Source organism: Manis pentadactyla, chromosome 4 (genome assembly GCF_030020395.1).
Source record: "Manis pentadactyla isolate mManPen7 chromosome 4, mManPen7.hap1, whole genome shotgun sequence".
Classification (NCBI taxonomy): Eukaryota; Metazoa; Chordata; class Mammalia; order Pholidota; family Manidae; genus Manis; species Manis pentadactyla.
Window position 1 is genome coordinate 158,001,777 of NC_080022.1, and position 18,132 is coordinate 158,019,908.

The 18,132-nt window shown below is 44.9% G+C and overlaps 1 protein-coding gene and 1 pseudogene across 1 annotated transcript in view; both read right to left on the minus strand.

Moving 5' to 3' along the window:
- LOC130678843 (leucine-rich repeat-containing protein 37A2-like) overlaps window positions 1-10,089 on the minus strand; it is a 46,162-nt gene extending 36,073 nt beyond the window's left edge. The window contains exons 1-3 of the mRNA XM_057501304.1: window positions 8,781-10,089; window positions 7,732-8,342; window positions 5,308-5,379 (exon numbers count right to left, since the gene is read on the minus strand). Of these exons, the coding sequence (XP_057357287.1) occupies window positions 5,308-5,379; window positions 7,732-8,342; window positions 8,781-9,089 (992 nt within the window). The 5' untranslated portion in view covers window positions 9,090-10,089. The remainder of the gene's footprint in view (window positions 1-5,307; window positions 5,380-7,731; window positions 8,343-8,780) is intronic.
- Window positions 10,090-16,033: 5,944 nt separating this feature from the next.
- Window positions 16,034-16,374, minus strand: LOC118909343 (60S ribosomal protein L39-like; annotated as a pseudogene).
- Between the last annotated feature and the right edge of the window lie 1,758 nt (window positions 16,375-18,132).

Below are 18,132 nucleotides of genomic sequence, written 5' to 3' on the forward strand. Positions count from 1 at the left end.
ACTTTTATTTTTTAAGTGGCTACCAGAAAATTAAAGATTACTTATGTGCTGGCATTATGTTTCTAAAGAATAATATTCCATTGTATAACTATGCTAGGCTTTATTTGTTCACTCTACTGTTGGGGGATATCAAGATTTTTCTAGCCTTCGTTACTACAAAGAATGCTGCTTTAAACTTTCTTATACTTGTATTTTGATATGCATTTGCCTTAGTTTCTCTAGGATCCAGTAGGGATACAAAACTGTTCTCCTAAGAAGTTGTGCTATTTCAAATTGACAAATGGGTAAATGCCAAGTCTCTACTCCTCCAACCACCAGCAAAATCCCTAAGAATGATGGAAAAGACATGATTTAAAAATCCACAACCTTACCTCAAAGTGTGGGAGCAGCTCCACACATGCTCCCCTACCAGAAATGGCCTGGAATTACCCAGAGTGATGAGCTGAAATGCTGCTGCAGGAGCAGGGGCAGCACGTGGACCCACATCCTTCCTCCTCAGGCCAGAGAGCAAAGGGCATCTTCCTCCAGGTAGGAGCATCGGTTTTCAACAGGCCAGGGGCCCAGAACCTGGGGGAAGGGTGTGTGCTCTGTCTAGCCACCAGAAGCCACCTCCCACCTCCTCTGACTTTCAGGGAGTCCTTTAGGAACAACAGCCCCAGTAGGTCATGTCACCTCTGTCCGAGAGCCAGGAAACACAAGCAGGAGAATCTCAACTCAAAGATGAACTGCACTCAGGAATGACCAAATGACAAAGACAGACAGCTCCATCATGGACAGAAAACAAAAGCAGGTGAGCTGATAGTCAATGAACCAGAGCAAAGAGAGGAAGCACGAGGGGACTTTAGAATGGCGTAACTGATATCCTGAGTCAGATAGTGCATCCGTGAAAAAGAATCAACTCAGGATTACATGAATGAAAAGTGTTATTATTAACAATAAAAAACCCCCCTCAATATATGCACCTTTGAAGAATCAATTAGAAAACAGAGATCCTGCCAATGATTTCTCCAGAATGCAGAATGAAGGGAACAGAAATAATCCACGACAAGCCTGACACCTGAGTTTGCCCAAGAATGTTCATGCCTTTGCTTCACCTAGTCCCACAGGAAAGACAACATGCCTGGCAGGATGGTTTGCACCCATTTCTTAACACCTGATGAGCAGGAGAGTATACAGCCAGTGTCTCCCAGAGTGGAGTAAGGGAGTGATAAGAGATCCACTACAGAAGAAAGTCTTTAAGATTTCAAAAGCAAATTTCCCTTCCCTGGGAATCACCTTCCTGGGAGGTAATATTAACAGTTTTACATCCTTCAAGCACCTTGGGGATCCAAGAACATGCTATGTTGCTTTGTGAACTATTTCCACCAAGTTCTGCATATAAACATTCTGCTTTCCCTCACAGGGTCTGTTAGTCACCTATATTAATTCCACCTCACTGATTAATTCCTTTCTCATAGCTTACAACAATTCAATTACTACTCCCTGGAAACTATGCATCTGAAAACAAGGGCAATCTCTGTTATACGGTGGTTCATATTACACAGAATATAGTCACATACATTTAAAAGGATCCCAAGACAAAAAAACTTTCATTCCCACAAACAACTCCTGGAGCCCTGAGAATGCCTCAAAGACCCTGACCTCGCCTGGAAATGCACCACATTACAAGGAACAGCAGTGGTGGCCAGAATGTGTGAAGGGGGAATGGTCACCAGGTGATGCTATGACTGTTCTCCCATCTCTGTCAGGTAATGGTTTCCTATTTCCATGGAAATGATCCAAAGAGAAAAAACAAATCAATATGTCCAACACTGTTTATCGTAACCCTTTTCATAACAATAGACAGTTGGAAAAAACTCTACCTCCCCCATATCACATGACAAAACTTATGTGTACACTGTCGATGACATGCAAAAAGGTCATAGGAAATGATGGTAAATGAAAAAAATCAGGACAAATATGAAACTTGTATACTAATTTTAACTTAAAAATTATAAATACTGACAAGGTTTCAATAGGAACAGAAAAGAGATGGAGGCGGAAACTCAGCTGTTGATGGCAGTGTCTTCTCTGATTGGCTGATGCCCTTGTCAGACTGTTCGGTTCAGGAGAGAATATCATGGTAAGACAGGGAGTAACTAAAGAGTGTGTATTTTCAATTAATGGCATTTGTTTTGGTGAAAGTTGTTTGGATGACATGATAGTAAAAAAATTTTTTAATTACCCTAATAAATTCAACCTTAAAGGAAAGTTTAGACTGAGAATGAGTGTCATCAAAAAATTACCCCAAAAAGGAGCTTCACATAAGCAACAACCTGGAATAAAACATACTGATCTGTAGAACTCCAAATATTTTTTGACTAAAGCAAAAAAAATGTAGAACTATAGGGAATCAGAGCTAAGGGGGATCTAAAATTTTCTTACACAGTGAAAACATCAAAACCAGGTATGAACTAACATTAGAGAAATATTCATGTTTAACTTCTGATCAGACTTCCTTTCAGTAAAGCGATCTTCTGAATTTTGCAATATTCATTCTTGATTCTACATTACTGGCAAATATCCTTCTCCCCACCTCTGTAACTTCTAGGAAATTGACAGGACATAGAGTGGTGTGTTTTTTTTTGGCTTAACTATACATACATGCCAACAGTAGGCCATTCTGGAATTGATTTACTCACCTTCCCCTGCTTGCTTTCTCTCCAAAGCATTTATCATTACTTGAAATTATACCTATCTATTATAGTTAATCTATTTATTTTTATATTACATATTTGTAAATCCCTTCAGAACTGGGATATTTGGTCGTTTGTTCTTGGGCTTGTATCCCTAGTACATAAAACAGTTCTTGGCACATACTAGATGCTCTGTAAATATTTGTTAAATGAATTCAAAGTGACAGGTATTGATTTTCAGATATACTACCTCCTTTATTTAAAGCAAATCATCCCTTTATTATCATGTGCATAAGTACAACTTTACAGGAAAAAGAAATGTCTTTCTTTTCATTTGCACTTGTGACTCAATCTTTTGAGACAAGAACCCTCTGAGAATTTCATAAGAGCTATGAACCCTTTTCCTAGAAAACTTCCCTTTCTTGAATATACGCAAAAGCATGCATGCAATTTCCATGCACAGGTCTGTGAACAGAATGGCTTGAATGCAGGTTACAAACCTGAATGGGAAATCATGTCTGTTTCTATTTTCAAAAACCTCTAAATTGGCATTTCCTTCCATCATGACTATAGGCAACAAACCACAACAGTCAGTATAGCAGTCAGTATAGCTCATCTGACCCCCAGTAGAAATCAGATAAGTTCATATCATGTCTTTGTTGCAGACATCTCAAAATTCCTTTATTCTCATCACTACCTTGATATTATAATTACCACTTACAATAAATACCACTACATATAATGATTACCATTATTATAACTACCTCTACATATTGTTAATGTAAGAAAAGCAGATTTATTCCTATATCACTAGTAACTATTCTTTAAGAGTATTTCAATGTAATTGGTTTTCTTTGTTTTCATATGTATTTTAACCTATTATACATTTAAAAACATCTCTTCATAGGTAGGCTTCTGTCGATCGCCAAACAGATACATGGAAAACAAAAGGTTAAGAAATCCTGCCCTGGGGACCATTGACTCCAAGTTAGGAACCTCTGTCTTACCAAGTATAAATCTCAAACTGACTTGGAAATCTTCTAACCTTACCAGACTCATGTTATATTGTATAAACTCTACAACACATGCGATTTAAAAATTAATGTTTAAACTTCAGTTTCTTTAAAAAATATATATATATATATAATACATATTTATATGGCTCAAACTTCCAAAGGTATAATGTACACAATCCAAAAGAGTTTTCCTTCGCCTGCCCCTCAGCCTACCCTCACGCTCGACTCTACTCCCCAGTGGGAACTGCTGTTATTTACTTCTTGTGTCAAGTTACTTTCATTTTTCTTAGAAGTCTGGGAAATAAAATCTCCATGTCATATATTATCATGAGAAATATAAACTTTATATAGTATTTAAGAAATTCATAAATTAAAAAAAACAACTGTCTGGTTCTAGCATTTTTTCCTTACGAATAAGATATCCGATGAAGGGGGATCTATTTTTAGGGTGGTCATAATCCCTATTTTTAGGATACTATGACTGTGATGTCTTTTAATATTAGTTCACAGGTCATTTGACTTGTCCAAGTTGAACAAATGACTAATGATACAATAGTCTTGAAAAATGCCAGTTATTTACTTTGAATATAAGCATTTTTTCCAAAATCACTTGTATCTAAACTGACTTTTCTACAAATCAATAAAAAAAATTACAGACAACAAATAAACTGGCAAAGAACAGACAATTCTGAGAATACAAATGTTTGGTAGGCATATAATGATATTTAAATTCCCAAGTAATCAGAAAAATTCAAATTCAGATGGGGCCCCTCTTAGTCACCCACCCATCACACATCAGCCAAAAAAATACCCAGTGGCAGAGGGTGTAGGAAAATGGAGCTGTCATGTCCTGTTGATTAGAGTATAAATTGGCACAACCGTTTTTAGGGCAATTCAGATTTTCTATCTACATAGTCTTAATCCCAACAATTCCACTTCTAGATATCTCTTTTACAGAGATACTTGCTCATGTTGACAAACATGCGAGTACAAGGATATTCATTGGAGCGATGCATGTGACAAGAAAACAACAGAATCTAAGCATCCAGCAACACAGGAAGTATTAACTGTGATAAATCTATACCATAAAATATTATGCAGGAGTTTAATAAATGGGGTAGCCTTCTATGTGGTGGGAAGAAATCTAAATCATATCAAAAGGTAAAAGCATTCAGTCATAGGATGTTACCCTTCAGGTAGAAAAGCTAAGTAAATCACGCAACAAACTTATCTTGCTATCTGTAAATCCTTACGTAGACACATGCATGGACAAAGATCTGGAAGGCTATATACTAAATTCAGAGTAGTGGTTACCTCAGGGATGTGGGGTTAGGGCACAAGGAGGGTTTTCACTCTTCCTGTTATTTCATTTTTATATATTGAGAGTATAATTGTGTGTTCCTTGCATACTATAAAGAAAGTTTAAGATGACTCTTAAAGAGAATCCACCAAGTTTAGTATTTAAAATAAACAGAATTGCAATCAGTAGAGGTCAACTTGAGACATGGAGAGGAAAATACCTTTTCTCAGAACTACTGACCTCAAAACTCTGGACCAAGAAACATCTTACAATGCAGTTAGTTTTTTGTGTTCATATTTGGAGAGAATATACTCACAGTTTCTCAACCCAAGTGTATGACTTCCATGTATTTTCATCCACGTAAGAAATAGAGTTTCCTTGGAAATTTCTGTGAAGAAACACAGTTCATATCCTTGAATAGGTAGGAAAAGAATGAACAGAATGAGCAAACGAATCATGGCAACCTTATCATGGCAACCAGGGGAATATTCAAATGCAGAAAATACCAGCTTTCTAGTGTCCACAGCCATCAGCTTACCAGTTTGCACAGCTAATAAAGATATAACACGGGGCACAAACAACAAGGCATCTCCTCAGAACCTGAACTTCCTATCTGTCTAACTTCTTGGGCAGATAATGCCAGTTAATTACCTTGAAAGTAAGTATTTTTTCCTAAAATCACGTAGGTATCTCAAATGACTCCTTCCAAAGAGAAAATGATAAACAATTAAGCAAAAAAAATGGCAAAAATTTATCATCAACAATAAATATAGAGAAACACTATGCCAGGTAATACCAAAGATTTGGCTCAGTGCCCGCTGTTGAGATCTCTCCAGCTGTTAGAAGAAGGGCAATTAGAATTTAGAGGGACTAATATGGAAAGATCTCTCAGAGACAGTGCATAGGGAAACGCATAAATCACCGAGCAAGGAATAATGTATTATCTCCCTGGGGGGAAATGCAAAGGGAAGAGACTGGAAGGCAGGACACACACCAAAATGGTAACAGGAGTTATCTTATGGGTGGTAGGCAGGGTGGAGTGGGATTTCCACATTTTATCCTATATACTTCAGTGCCTTTTTCCTTTTTTTAAACGTGGAGAATGTATCCATAAATTACACGTGTTTAAAAGAAGCTGTTAAATGCTTGAGGTTCAGTTTCAACCACTACCTCTCTGGGTGACTTTGAATCTTTCCCTTTAGCTTCTCTTCCCTCAGCAACAAGTTCCCTATTTTTCAGGGCAGTCAGAAATAGGTCTCCTCCTCTGCCTAGTGGAAATTCCCACTCAATCAGAAGCCTTCTGCGTGCCTTACGCTCACCGATAAAAGGCACCTACAACTGAACTCATCTCCCTCAAACGGGCTCTCCTTCCCAGCTGCTGTATTTCCCCCTGTTCTACCACCATCATTCTCCTCATCACCCAGGACAGAAACTTTATCAAATTTGATTTTTCTCTTTTCCTGCACATCCCACCCTCCAGCTCTAGTCGGTCACTTAGGAAGTCCTACTGACTCTTCCTTTGTCGTGCTCTCAGGATTTTCTTTCTACTCCCAGCGCCAGCATTCTGATTCAGCCCCTTTTCACTTCACTCCTAGGCTTTGCTAGTACATCCTGTTTGGTCTCCCTGAATCAAGCTCTCCTCTCTAGATCACGCTACATATGGAATCTAAAACAACCCCCTTGGTTTAATCATTTGTCTCTCTTGCTTGAAAACTTTCAATGGCTCTCCATTTCTCATACTGCAACTTTCAAACCCCTACAGCTGATAGTCAAGGTTTTTCAAAATCTTTCATTGCTTCCTAACCAATTCTTTACAGTCAGACTGGTCTATGAAATCCTGATCATTCCTGCAGCCATGCCTTTGCCTATTTTTCCCCCTATATTTTTTTCCCCTATTTAACAAATTACAGCTACTCTTTAAGTCCCAGCTAAAATTGTCACTTATCCAGTGAGGCTTTCACTGACCTCCACATCCCAGTGATTACAGGTTCTGGTGAATTACAGTACCTAGAGTCTGTATCTCTTTTAGTACTTAATTATCACCTCCCTTTTAATGCATATTCTTTCTTTCTACCTATCACTGTCAGGTTCTGGAGACAATGTTTACACATCTGTGGCTCCCACAGTACTTATCCCTGGGTTGTGCAAAAAAAATGGGTGCTTTATATAAAAAGCCAGAGGAAAAAGTTTTGGACATAACTGAGGGACCAAATAATAACAGTTAACACTCATATATACACTAGGCACATATAAAAGGGCTTTACATGTATTAACTCATCTAAATCTCACAACAATCTTATGGGATGGTAACTACCATAATCCCCACTTTACAGACTAGGAAATTGAGTCACAAAGCTAATAAATGACAGACTTGGGTTCAAACCCAGGCAGTCTAGCTCCAGAATCTTTACTCTTAACCAGTGAAATGAGGATAGGGACATGTTACTATAAAGAAAATGGACTAAGAATGATAGGAAAATGGTAGAATAGAGGTTAAAGACTTAAATGACAGAACTAAAAAAGGCGGGTAAGGAAAAAGAATAAGGGCAATTACAAGTGAAAGACTGGAGAAGGGAGAACAATATTAAGAAGGAAAAGGAAGACAAGGAATAGTTAACAAAAGATAAAAACAGAAAATCAGTCCGCACAGGGTATGGAAATGAGGGTCAGGAAGTCCTTGAGGAAAATGCTGCCAGGTCAGGCAGGATGCAGAGAACAAATGAAGAGAGGCGGTTCTTACAAGATCGTGAAGGTGCCATTGTGAGCGTTGGGCTCTGGCACGGGCACACTCTGGAGCTTCCGCTCTGGGCTGAGACCAACGCACGCCAGCGTCTCGTCTGTGCAGCTACAGAGCTCACATATGTTGTTTGTGGTGGTGTTCATGACCGAATTCTGAGTCAGTGAAGGAAAACCTGTCTCAGACGGCTCTAGACCTAGAGGTGGAGGTTCCGGAATCATGCTGAGCTCCAGGCCAACAGGTTCCACAGTGACACTGGGCAAGTCTGAATCCTGAGGTTGATTCTGCCCCATAGCTGGAACTGGCACCTCATCATAGACTGGAGGTTGTGCTACAACTTCCTCAAATGGGTCTGGAGGCCAAGCTGGAGACTCCTGCTGGGTTTGAGAAGATTCTGCCGCATTAGAGGGCTCTGGAGGCTGAGCTGGGGCTTCCTCCTGGACTGGAGGCTCAGCCTCTTCAGGAGTGTAGGAAGGCTCACTCAGGGCCGCCTGCAGGTTTGCAGGGTTTTCATCTGTCTCCGGGGGCTCTGCAGGCTGAGACGAAGCCTCCTGCTTCAATGGAAGTGGTTCCAGCTCTTCAGGGGACTCTGGATGCTGACCCTGGGAATCCACCTGGGGAGAGAAAGATTCAGCCTCCTCAACTTTCTGTCCATGATGAATGGGGACACTTTTCTGGGAGAAAGCTTCAACTTCCACAGGGCCTGGAGGTTGATGTGGGCCACCCAGAAACTCTACAGGTAGCTTCTCCTTAGCATAGACAACATCCCTATTGGGATCTAAGTAATTATCGTGCAATTGTTGGTTTAGATGTTTCTTTGCAAATCAGCCTGGAGTTCCAATGAGAACTTTGGTAAGCCGTCGTTACTGAGCTACATCTTTCTTCGAGTTTGGAGGTGAAACAATAAACCTTGTTGGTTTTGAACTATCACTACCTAGAGGTGGAACAAGTATTTCAAATGACTGGTGTTCAGCCTGATCTACATTTATAGTTTTAGTCTCAGTTTTGAGTCAAGGAGGCAGATGTAGGACCTGATTCTGGTCTCAACTTACCACCGGAACCACCTCTGGGAGACTTTGATGCTGGCCAGGCTTGTCCCAAAGATCTGGCCCTGGGGGCAGCTCTCCAGCTGAACCAGTGTACAGGAAAGGAACCACAGGATGCATCAGTTGTTGATGTGGATGGGGAAATTCAAGAGGGAGATTGGAGGGATCCGAAGACCAGGACTCGGTTGGCCCTAGGGGTCTGGGGGTCAGCTGCACAGGGTCCAGGGCCCAACCCGGAGGCTGAGCTGCCTGGACCAGCAGCCACAATGGTAGCAACACAAGAAGCCACGGGGCCCAGAAACGCAGCCAGGACATGGCAGCAAAGGCTCCAGGGCACAATGAGCCAGAGGACCAGAGCAGCTCCCTTAAGCCAGAGCAGAACCATTATGACAGCTCTCTGATGCTCACATATCCTTAGCAACTGCGTGCCCCTCCCCTGCCTAGTCCCTCCCTTCATTTATGACACATTAGGCTCAGGCTGAGATCGGCTCCACACCACCTGAGCAAGTCCTTGCTGAGAATCAGGGAGTCCAAGCGTCCCCTCCCCGATCAAAAGCTACAGACACCTCCCTCCAGAACCCCCTTCCCACTGAGAGAGACAGGATTTGGGCTGCACATCTGGGTGGCCCTGGCTTCTGGCAGCCCAGGGATAGTGGGGGTTGGTTAAGAGAAGGGTAAGGGTGGAGGTGGTGCAGAGTTTCCCAAGGAAGCCACTGGGTCTGGCATCATGGGAAATTCAAAAGTGCTCCTTCAGTCCTGGCAACTGAACTCTTCCTCTTCAAAGCTAAAGTCTGAGACATTCTGCTTCCAGGAAAAGTAGCTTACCTGCAAAACAAACACCTATTAAGGCAGTGGAGAGGGAAATACACTTTACAGTTATTCTAAAATGTTGCCATTTTCTTTAAACTCTCAGTATATCCATGTCTGATTATTAATTCACCACTCTATTATATGAGGACTACCACTGAATCAGTGATTACTCCAAAATTGCTATAGGAAGGGCCCTGGGGGGTGAACAATCCATTCTGGGAGAGTCTGAAACCTTTCAGTGACTAGTGAATAGCCCTCTACATTGGTGTGAGAAACCCTCCACATCCCACCGTGGCTCATCAGAGCTACTAACCTACAAGAACACCACTGCTTCTCGGAGGTCTACCCTGTGTGCACACATGGAGAAGATACATAGGATATTTAAGTCAGAATGGTTAAACGATTTTCTTGAAATAATGTAACCAGCACCCAGTTGCTTCCTTCACAGCCCTTTTTTATAATCTATTGTATTTCAGTCTTTGTTGCCTGTTACAACCTCTAGCATGTAAATGCCAAGACAGAAGAGGCTTCATCTTATTGCTAGTGTCTAGTATATAGTAATGGTTTTTGAGTGGGGTTGATTCCCAACTGGCCTTAGAAATGAATCTGTTGTTACAATCAGGTTTCTGAAATCTTTAGCATCAATACTGAATCCCTTTCTCACAAGAAGCTAGACTTCTTAAAGCCCAAACTTGGATAAGTTTGAAATATCCTTGACTGATTTTTAAAAATTGTATTTAGAATATTATTTTGCACAGAAACACTTCAAAGACTTTTTTTCTCATCATAACCACCTTTCTTTCTTTACTTCCTTTCAAAATAAACTTCTCAAACTTTGGCATGAGTTAAATACAGCTAACCCTTGAACAATGCAGGAGTTAGAAGTGTTGACCCTAATGCAATTGCAAATCAGTGTACAACTTTTGACTCTCCCAAAACTTAACTGCTAATAACCTATTGTTGACCATACCAGCAACATAGTCAATTAACATGCACTTTGTCTATGTATTATATACTGTATTCTTACAGTAAAATAGTTTTAATTTGCAGCAAATCTCCAAAATCTTTTTCTAATATATTTATGAATAAAAAACCCACATATAAGTGGACCCAGGTAGTTCAAACCTGTGCAATTCACAAAGGTCAACTGTGATCTAGCCCCAAGTTAAGCTCTCAATGACATGAAGCACATTTTCTGGTCCTTTTATTTTTAACATCCTAGTGTAATACATTAGTATTTTGTTTCAGAAATTACTTTGGAAACTTAATCCTTAATTCAGGGCATCCATATTATTAATTTATAGAAAGGTTCTTCAGCAACACATTTCATACAAGACATATAGGAGATACTGAGATCGGGGTTATACACCTTATCGGAAAGGCATAATAGTTTTCAAATGCTGTAGCATAATCACACTTAGTGCAAGAGTTACTTTATTTCCCAAATCCCCGGGATCCTGACTGAGAGAAGTCCTAAAAGGCAGGTGTCTCCTTCTGTGTCCACGACTGTAGCAGTACTCTGATGGCCCTCAATCGTGCTCTCCAAATTTTAAATACGGAGTCAGAGCCAAGGGCGAGAACTTCAGGAAAAGCCCCAGAAATTCCCTGCAATCAAAAGCAGTGGCAAAGTTCTCCATTTTCCAAAGGATGATGCAGTTGACTGCACGTTGCAAATATGTCCGAGTCCTGCTGTTTGCTGTGAATCATGGGTACACGGCCTGGACACCGCTGAAACATTTATCTTTACATATTCACATTAAATCCTGATTCCTCTTCCGTTCTGGCTTCTGTGGTCTCTTCATACGATTTTTATTTTATTTTATTTTTTTATGGATCCAGAGGCTTTTATTACAAATCTAACGATCATTTAAAGGAGAACTTATTACATGAAGTGTACAAGCAAGTGGAAGAGACCCAATATTTACTTTTCCCAGTATTTTGTCCAGCAACAATATATTACTCCCAAAGACAGAGGGATAGAATGAAACTTTTATTTATTGAATATCCACCACATGTAAGACTGAGTGCTTTTATTTTCTCAGCTACACTCAGGACCAAAGACCACAGCTGACGGTGAGGTTGGGATGGTTGGAGGCACTCAAGAAACGCCCCAGGCCTTCCCGAGGCAGTCACAGTGCCGGCACCCACCACGGACCTCAGACTCGGGGCTATTCTCGGTGGTAAAGGGGCAGGCCTGCGGTCTGAAGCGCCTCTTTCTGCCCCCAGGGCTCTGCAGCCCGTTCCGGGGTCTCGGGACGCTGGGCACGGCAGAGTGGCGGCGGGCGAGGGGCCTCGGCAAGGAGCTGGGCGGTGAGCTCTCCCCGCGGGAGCTCCGCCTCTGCCTGAGCGGGAGGAGCGCGCGTGCGCGGAGAGCTGCTCCCCGCGGCGCTGCGGGTCTGCGCGGCCGGCCCACAGCGACGGCCGCCCCCAGCTGGTCTCCCGCGGCCGGAGGCTCACCCTGCGGGCCTCCTCCCAGGATGAGGCCGAGGACCGGCTGGACCGCGTGCGGCAGGCCCTGCGGAAGTGCCGGCCCCGGCAGGACTGGGTGAGCCTGCAGTACCCAGAGCAGCCGGAGGAGCCCGCGGAGGCGCCCCAGGCCAGGCTCCCCACCCTCTGGGACCTGCTCACGGAGCCCGGACATCCCCGCGGCACGCGGTTTGACCGGTCCTCTGCCCAAGCTCCTGAGCCAGACGCTATTAAAGAATCCCTTCCGTACCTGTACACGGTCAGGAGCAGGACGCCCTCTTTTTTGCCCCCTGTCCTTGTTGTCTCTGAAATGCTTCCGCGTGAGAAACAACGAGAAGACGTTAAGTGACAGCCATGGAGTTGAGATCATCCGTGATGCTCTGCCAGACACGAGCCTCGGGAGCCCATCCTTCTTCGAAATCATCGCGGCCAAGGCCGTCCTGAAGCTGAGGGCCGGAACGCCGAGAGGCCGCCCCGTGGAGCGATCTGGTGCGCAAGGCCCTGGTGTCCTACTCGGAGGTGGCCGAGGAGGCAGTGACACTCGGCGGGCGTCCGGATGAAAACTGTCAGGGGGTGCTGACCACGCGGGAGAAGGCCTTCCTGCTGCAGTACCTGGTGGCCATCCCCACGGAGAAAGGCCTCGACCCCCAGGGCTGCCTCTGTGCAGGTGCCGACTCGCTGTCCCTCCACCCGCAGCCTGCCAGCCCCGCTCTGCCTCCTGTGGGGTTCCTGCCTTAGGCTCCCACCCCTGCCTGGCTCCCCAGGATGAGTGCCTTCATCCCAGCCCTAGGATGTTGTAGCAAATGAGGCCGCTGCAGTCAGTAGCCTCTGCTCCTCCCCAGCAGACACTGGGGCCTGCACCCCGGCTTGTGGGGGCCCCTCCTGCCACCATCTGCTGCAGGGGTAGGACCTGTGGGTAGCAGTTCTGTGGCATGCTGCTCTCTGCTCGGGGAGTTCCAGGGAGTTAAGTTTACCCCCATTCATTGTCATGTTCCTATATTTACTATATTCCTTCGGAGCAGAGACATGGTACCCCTCCATATATTTCTGCATGCTTTTCAAGTACACACAATTTTTTTTTAATTACAAAAATAGGCTCGAACTATTTAGCACTATTGAGTAGAACTCTCTATGGTGATGAATATGGTTTAGATCTTTGCTCTCCAATTCGGGAGCTATATGTGACTACTGAGTATTTAAAGTGTGGCTGGTGTAACTATGGAACTAAATTTCCCATTTTATTTAATTTAAATGGGCACCTGTGGCTGGTGGCCCCCATACTGCACAGCACAGCTCTATGTAGTGTTTGCACCGTGGCTTTCCCTCCTTAAGAATATGTCACAGATGTTATTCTAAGTCAGTACAGCTGTTGTGTCATATTGTTGGGAGAGCGTTGTGTATTTTCCTCGGTTCTTGTCCCCGATGCCACAAAGAACCGTCCTCTGCAGAGAGGCAGAGACACAGTAGTGAAGCAGAGTAAAAGTTTTATTTAAAGTTACTTAAAGGGAAAAAGTACAGGCCACCTGAGCGAGGAGAGGCACCCAGAAGGGTTGGAGAGGGAAAGAAAGATTAAAAGGTTACGCACTTAGCAGTTGCTGGAGACTTCAGAGAGAGGAGTGCCCTGAAAGGTTGGGGGGTTCCTCCTCTTAAGGATTCTTCAGGAATGTGACTAAGGGCCGGGGTGCAAACTTATTAAGTGATCTTTCAATACTTGGAATTAACTTAACACAAGGAACTTCCTGCTCTGATTCCTCCCTGGGATACTGGGGTCTTGGTCTGGGAGCATATCAAACAAGACTGCCTTCCCAGCCCACAAGTTGGGCGGAGTTACTGTCTTTATTTGCTAAAGAGTAAGTTAAGAATCTTACTTCTTAACTTCCTGGGTTATTAAAATGCAATCTTATTTTTAAGATGGAATCCTTCCTGCCTTTTACTATGTTGTTTTCAGCTAAAGAGTAAGTTAAGAATCTTACTTCTTAACTTCCTGGGTTATTAAAATGCAATCTTATTTTTAAGATGGAATTCTTCCTGCCTTTCACTATGTTGTTTTCAGCTGGGCCTGCATGCTAAATTAGTTGCCTCGGTTGCAAACTACTTGATTAGGGCCGAAGGGGGGTAAAAAAACAGTATATAGGTAAAATTTTTAAAAAAGCTGGGCCTGCATGATTAACACAATAGACATGGGCTATTCTGAGGTACCATCCCTTATCTGGGGAATATTCAAACATTCCAGGCCAAGTTGCTCCTGGCTTTTTGAGCAATTAACTCTGGGTCTTTTAGGTGGGCTTTCCTAGCCTTATTCTCTTTCCACCCTGCTCATATCTATTTCCCTGCCTAACAATATCACCATCAACTCTGATTCCTCCATGCTGGGCACAAGGCCCAGTGCTTATTTGGATCATCTCATTCAGTCCTCACAATAACTTTCCAGAGATCAGTACCAGTATGTTCTCTGTTCATAGCTGAAGAAACTGAGTCACAGAGATGGGCAGAACTCTGTCCCAGATTTGCACAGCTCGGAAGTTGCAGGGCCAGATGGGAACCTTGTTGGCTCCAGAACCTCTCAGCGACACTCAGGACCAAAGTCCACCAGCTGACAGTGAGGTTGGGATGGTTGGAGGCACTTAAAAAACGCCCCACACCTTCCTGAGGCAGTCACAGTGCCAGCACCCACCACAGACCTCATTTTTCAAGACCTGTGATATTATATGTTCCATTTTTAGTTCCTCTCCCCAATCCAGACACCATTTCCATCACCCCGGGCTCACCAGGTGCATGGTGAGGAGGTTGCCCCGCTGCAGTGCCAAAGCGAGAGGCCTGGCTGGAAGCGCTTTAGGAGCTGTCCTGCCCGGGGCAGCCGGTGGGACTGTAGGGGAAAGCCTGCTCCCGTCACCTGGAAGGAAGCGGTCTGTGGTTGGTGGCCCTGGAGGATGGAAGCTAGGCCGAGCACAGCTGCCTGCAGAAAACACCCTCAAGCTCTACTCTCCCCTCACCCCCCACTAGCCTCTAACACTCACACTCTGACCTGCAGCCTGTGAGTGTCAGGCTCAGGCCCCCAGGGCTTGTGAGGAGGGTTCTCCTTGTGGGTGTGAATATGCCCGGGGGCAGCTGTCCCTGTGTCTGCCCACCCGCCAGCCTGCTGGCTGAGACTGAAACTGTGGAGCTTCGGCTTCCTTTCCATTACAGGCACAGCCCAGTGGCCAGGCAGTCGCCAGCTGCTGACAGCTGCCTTGTATTTCATAGTTTGCAGGGCACTTTGAAAGTCTTGTCTCATTTAAACTTTGTAAAAACTCAACAAAAGAGCAAACAGTAGCTGAATTTTACAGGTACTGCAACGGAGTCTTGCAAAAATTCAGTGAAGGTTAGGATGAGGCAGCTGGTAAGCAGAAGAGCTGGTCCTTCTAGTCCAGAGAGTGAAGGGACTCTGCCTTTGTCCTGGCACCCCCACTCCCTCTGGTGTCTCTGGAGGGACTCCAGCAGAGAGGCCAGATCTGGGCCCTGCACCACCGTCCTGGGGGCTCAGGTAGGTCTGGCTTCAAGCTGGCACCAGGCAATGTCCAGACTGAACTGCCTCTAGCTGGCTTTCCCACCCATACCCTGTGACCAGCCCCATGTCCGCAGCCCATTCCCTGCTTGCTGAGTCCCTGGCTTAATTGCTTTCATTTCTGGGCCCCAGCGGAGGGGTGGATCCAGAGGAGGAGGCTGGCACTGGTGAGCAAGCAGTGGGAGCACTGAACAGAGGCAGCTAGGGACAACCCAACCCAACTGCTGAGTCGCAGCTGTGCCACTCAACTCTGGTGTGACAGGGCGGGCTTCCTAACCTCTCTGCACAATTTTCTCAGCTGTAATCTGGTGATGATAATCCTTATGGTGTCTTACTGTACAGGTCAACTAGTAGCCAACTGAAGGGGGTTGTTGCTGAGTGGTGGGAACATGAGTGATGGATGTTTTTATCTTTGCGTCCTCTTTTTTTTTAAAAAAAAAAACATTTCATGTATTTATTACTGAATAAACAGAGTAGCGCAGAGGCACAAAAACGAAAAAATCACTTCCCTAATAAAACACACCCTATTACCCCGATAGTAGCAATGTTTAGAGAGTGGAGTGAGATGGTAAGAGCACGTGACTTTGATACAGCATAAATGTGTGTGCCATCTTATGTGTGACTCTATAGACCCAGCTTGGTTCTTCTCCAATGTCTCCTCTTGGACTTGTAACAGATTTTATTATCAGTTTTCATCCGAATCCACTGGGGAATGGGACGATTCTGCTTTTGTTTCTTGGCCAGGAATTGCTTGATCCTGAAAGTCTAGTGAGAAGACATGGTAGGAACAGAGTCAACAGGCACCACCGAGATGGCCGAGGAAAGGAGAGTCTTGTGTCCTTTTAGATCCTCATTCTCTCCTTAAGCAGCAGGACCTCTGCCTTAGTCGCTCTGTGTAATTCAGGAGCTGCCACCAGCCGTGCCGCCACCCCTCACTCTCCCACCTCCTTCTCCAGGCTGCTCCTGGCAGATTGGCTTCTCATTCGTATGACCCAAGCTCTGGCCTTTGCTGGCCTTTATCACTGTGACATCTGCCACCAAGATGATGCCTGGGTGATTCCAGCCAGGATCATCCACACCTGGGACCTCACCAAGCGCCTGGTAAGTTGTGGCCACACAGGTGACAGAGTGACAGAGGAGTGGTCTCTCCTCTTTGCTGCTGCTCTTCTTCTGTCTGGTGGAGCTTGGCTCTAGGGAAGCCAGGGTCACTAGCCTGACCCCGTGATGTCAGGGAAGTGACCAAGAATAAAACCTTGGTGCTGAAAGACAGCAGAGCTCTGTCAATGCATGCCTGGGTCCTCAGGCAGGAGACACATGGTTCTCTGCAGCTCCTCACGGCTACAGACAAAACTGTTCAAGGCACCAGCAATTAGATAGATAGATATTGATAGGAAGCAGGGGTAGATAGGATTAGATATACAGATGGACGGGCCGGTGGGTGGACAGCGTGGTGGGCTAGCCAGCTGCCTGAATGTCTCCCTCGAGCAGTCAGCCTTTTCTGTGTGTCTGTTTACACACACATCTACTTTTATTGAAGCTGGGATCACACCGGACTCATACTGCCTTGTAACATCCTTTGCTCACTTAGTATTACATCTTGGGTACTTCTTTATGTTCACCAAATGTTTTTGAATAAGATGTATTCTCTTTCTTTCACATTCCCCTCTCCTCCAACTGAGCTTACCCACTCATCTAGCCATGGTACCATGAGCAAATTATTTAACATCAGTTTCTTCATCAGACAAGGGGACGGATAAGTGTCTGCCTTGTTGGGACTGTTGGTGGGCCAAAGGAGACATTACCAATTGGTCACAGCCGTGCCTTACAAGAGCGACCTTCCCTCTCCTGAGTCCTGTCACACCCATCGGTTTCCTGTTTGGGTCTCGCTGCGGTCATCCCCTCCTAAAGCCAGAGGGAGGAAAGACCTCTCAGGCTGAGAGGAGCTGGGCCTGAGGCTCCCACTTGGTCTTCAGCTGGCGGTGGGAGGGTTTCCCCTCTTTGCCTTGATAGGTCCCCCAACCCTCACTTTTCACCGGTGGACCCCGTGACATCCTTGACGACCTGGATGGTGCCATCAGGCCTGAGTGAAGACCTCTCACCTGACAGATGGGACAGCTGGAGCTGAGACTGCCACTAGATAACTGCCACCTCCTGGTAAGGGGAGTGGGGCACATGAGTCTCCGAGGACACAGTTCTTGGCTCCACCCTTCCTCTTTCCCCTGGGGAGCCAGAGCCGGCAGCAGGGCCGAGGGCAGCCGCCGGAGGTCCCCGTGGGCCCACGACACCACCAACCTAACAAACGGAGAAAGTTCATTCAGTCTCAGCCTTACAGCTTCAGTTAGAAGGTGGGCCCGAATGCTTTAATACCAGGACCCGGGGCCAAAATGTCTTCACATATAGAACGTTTACAGAACGTTGGAACTTTTACTACTGTTAGTAAATTTCTGGAAAATAGGAACCTGGCCTGTGCTCCCTCCTTTAACTCCAGGGTCTGGAACAGTGTCTACAGCCTAACTGAGGCTTAATAAATACCTGTTA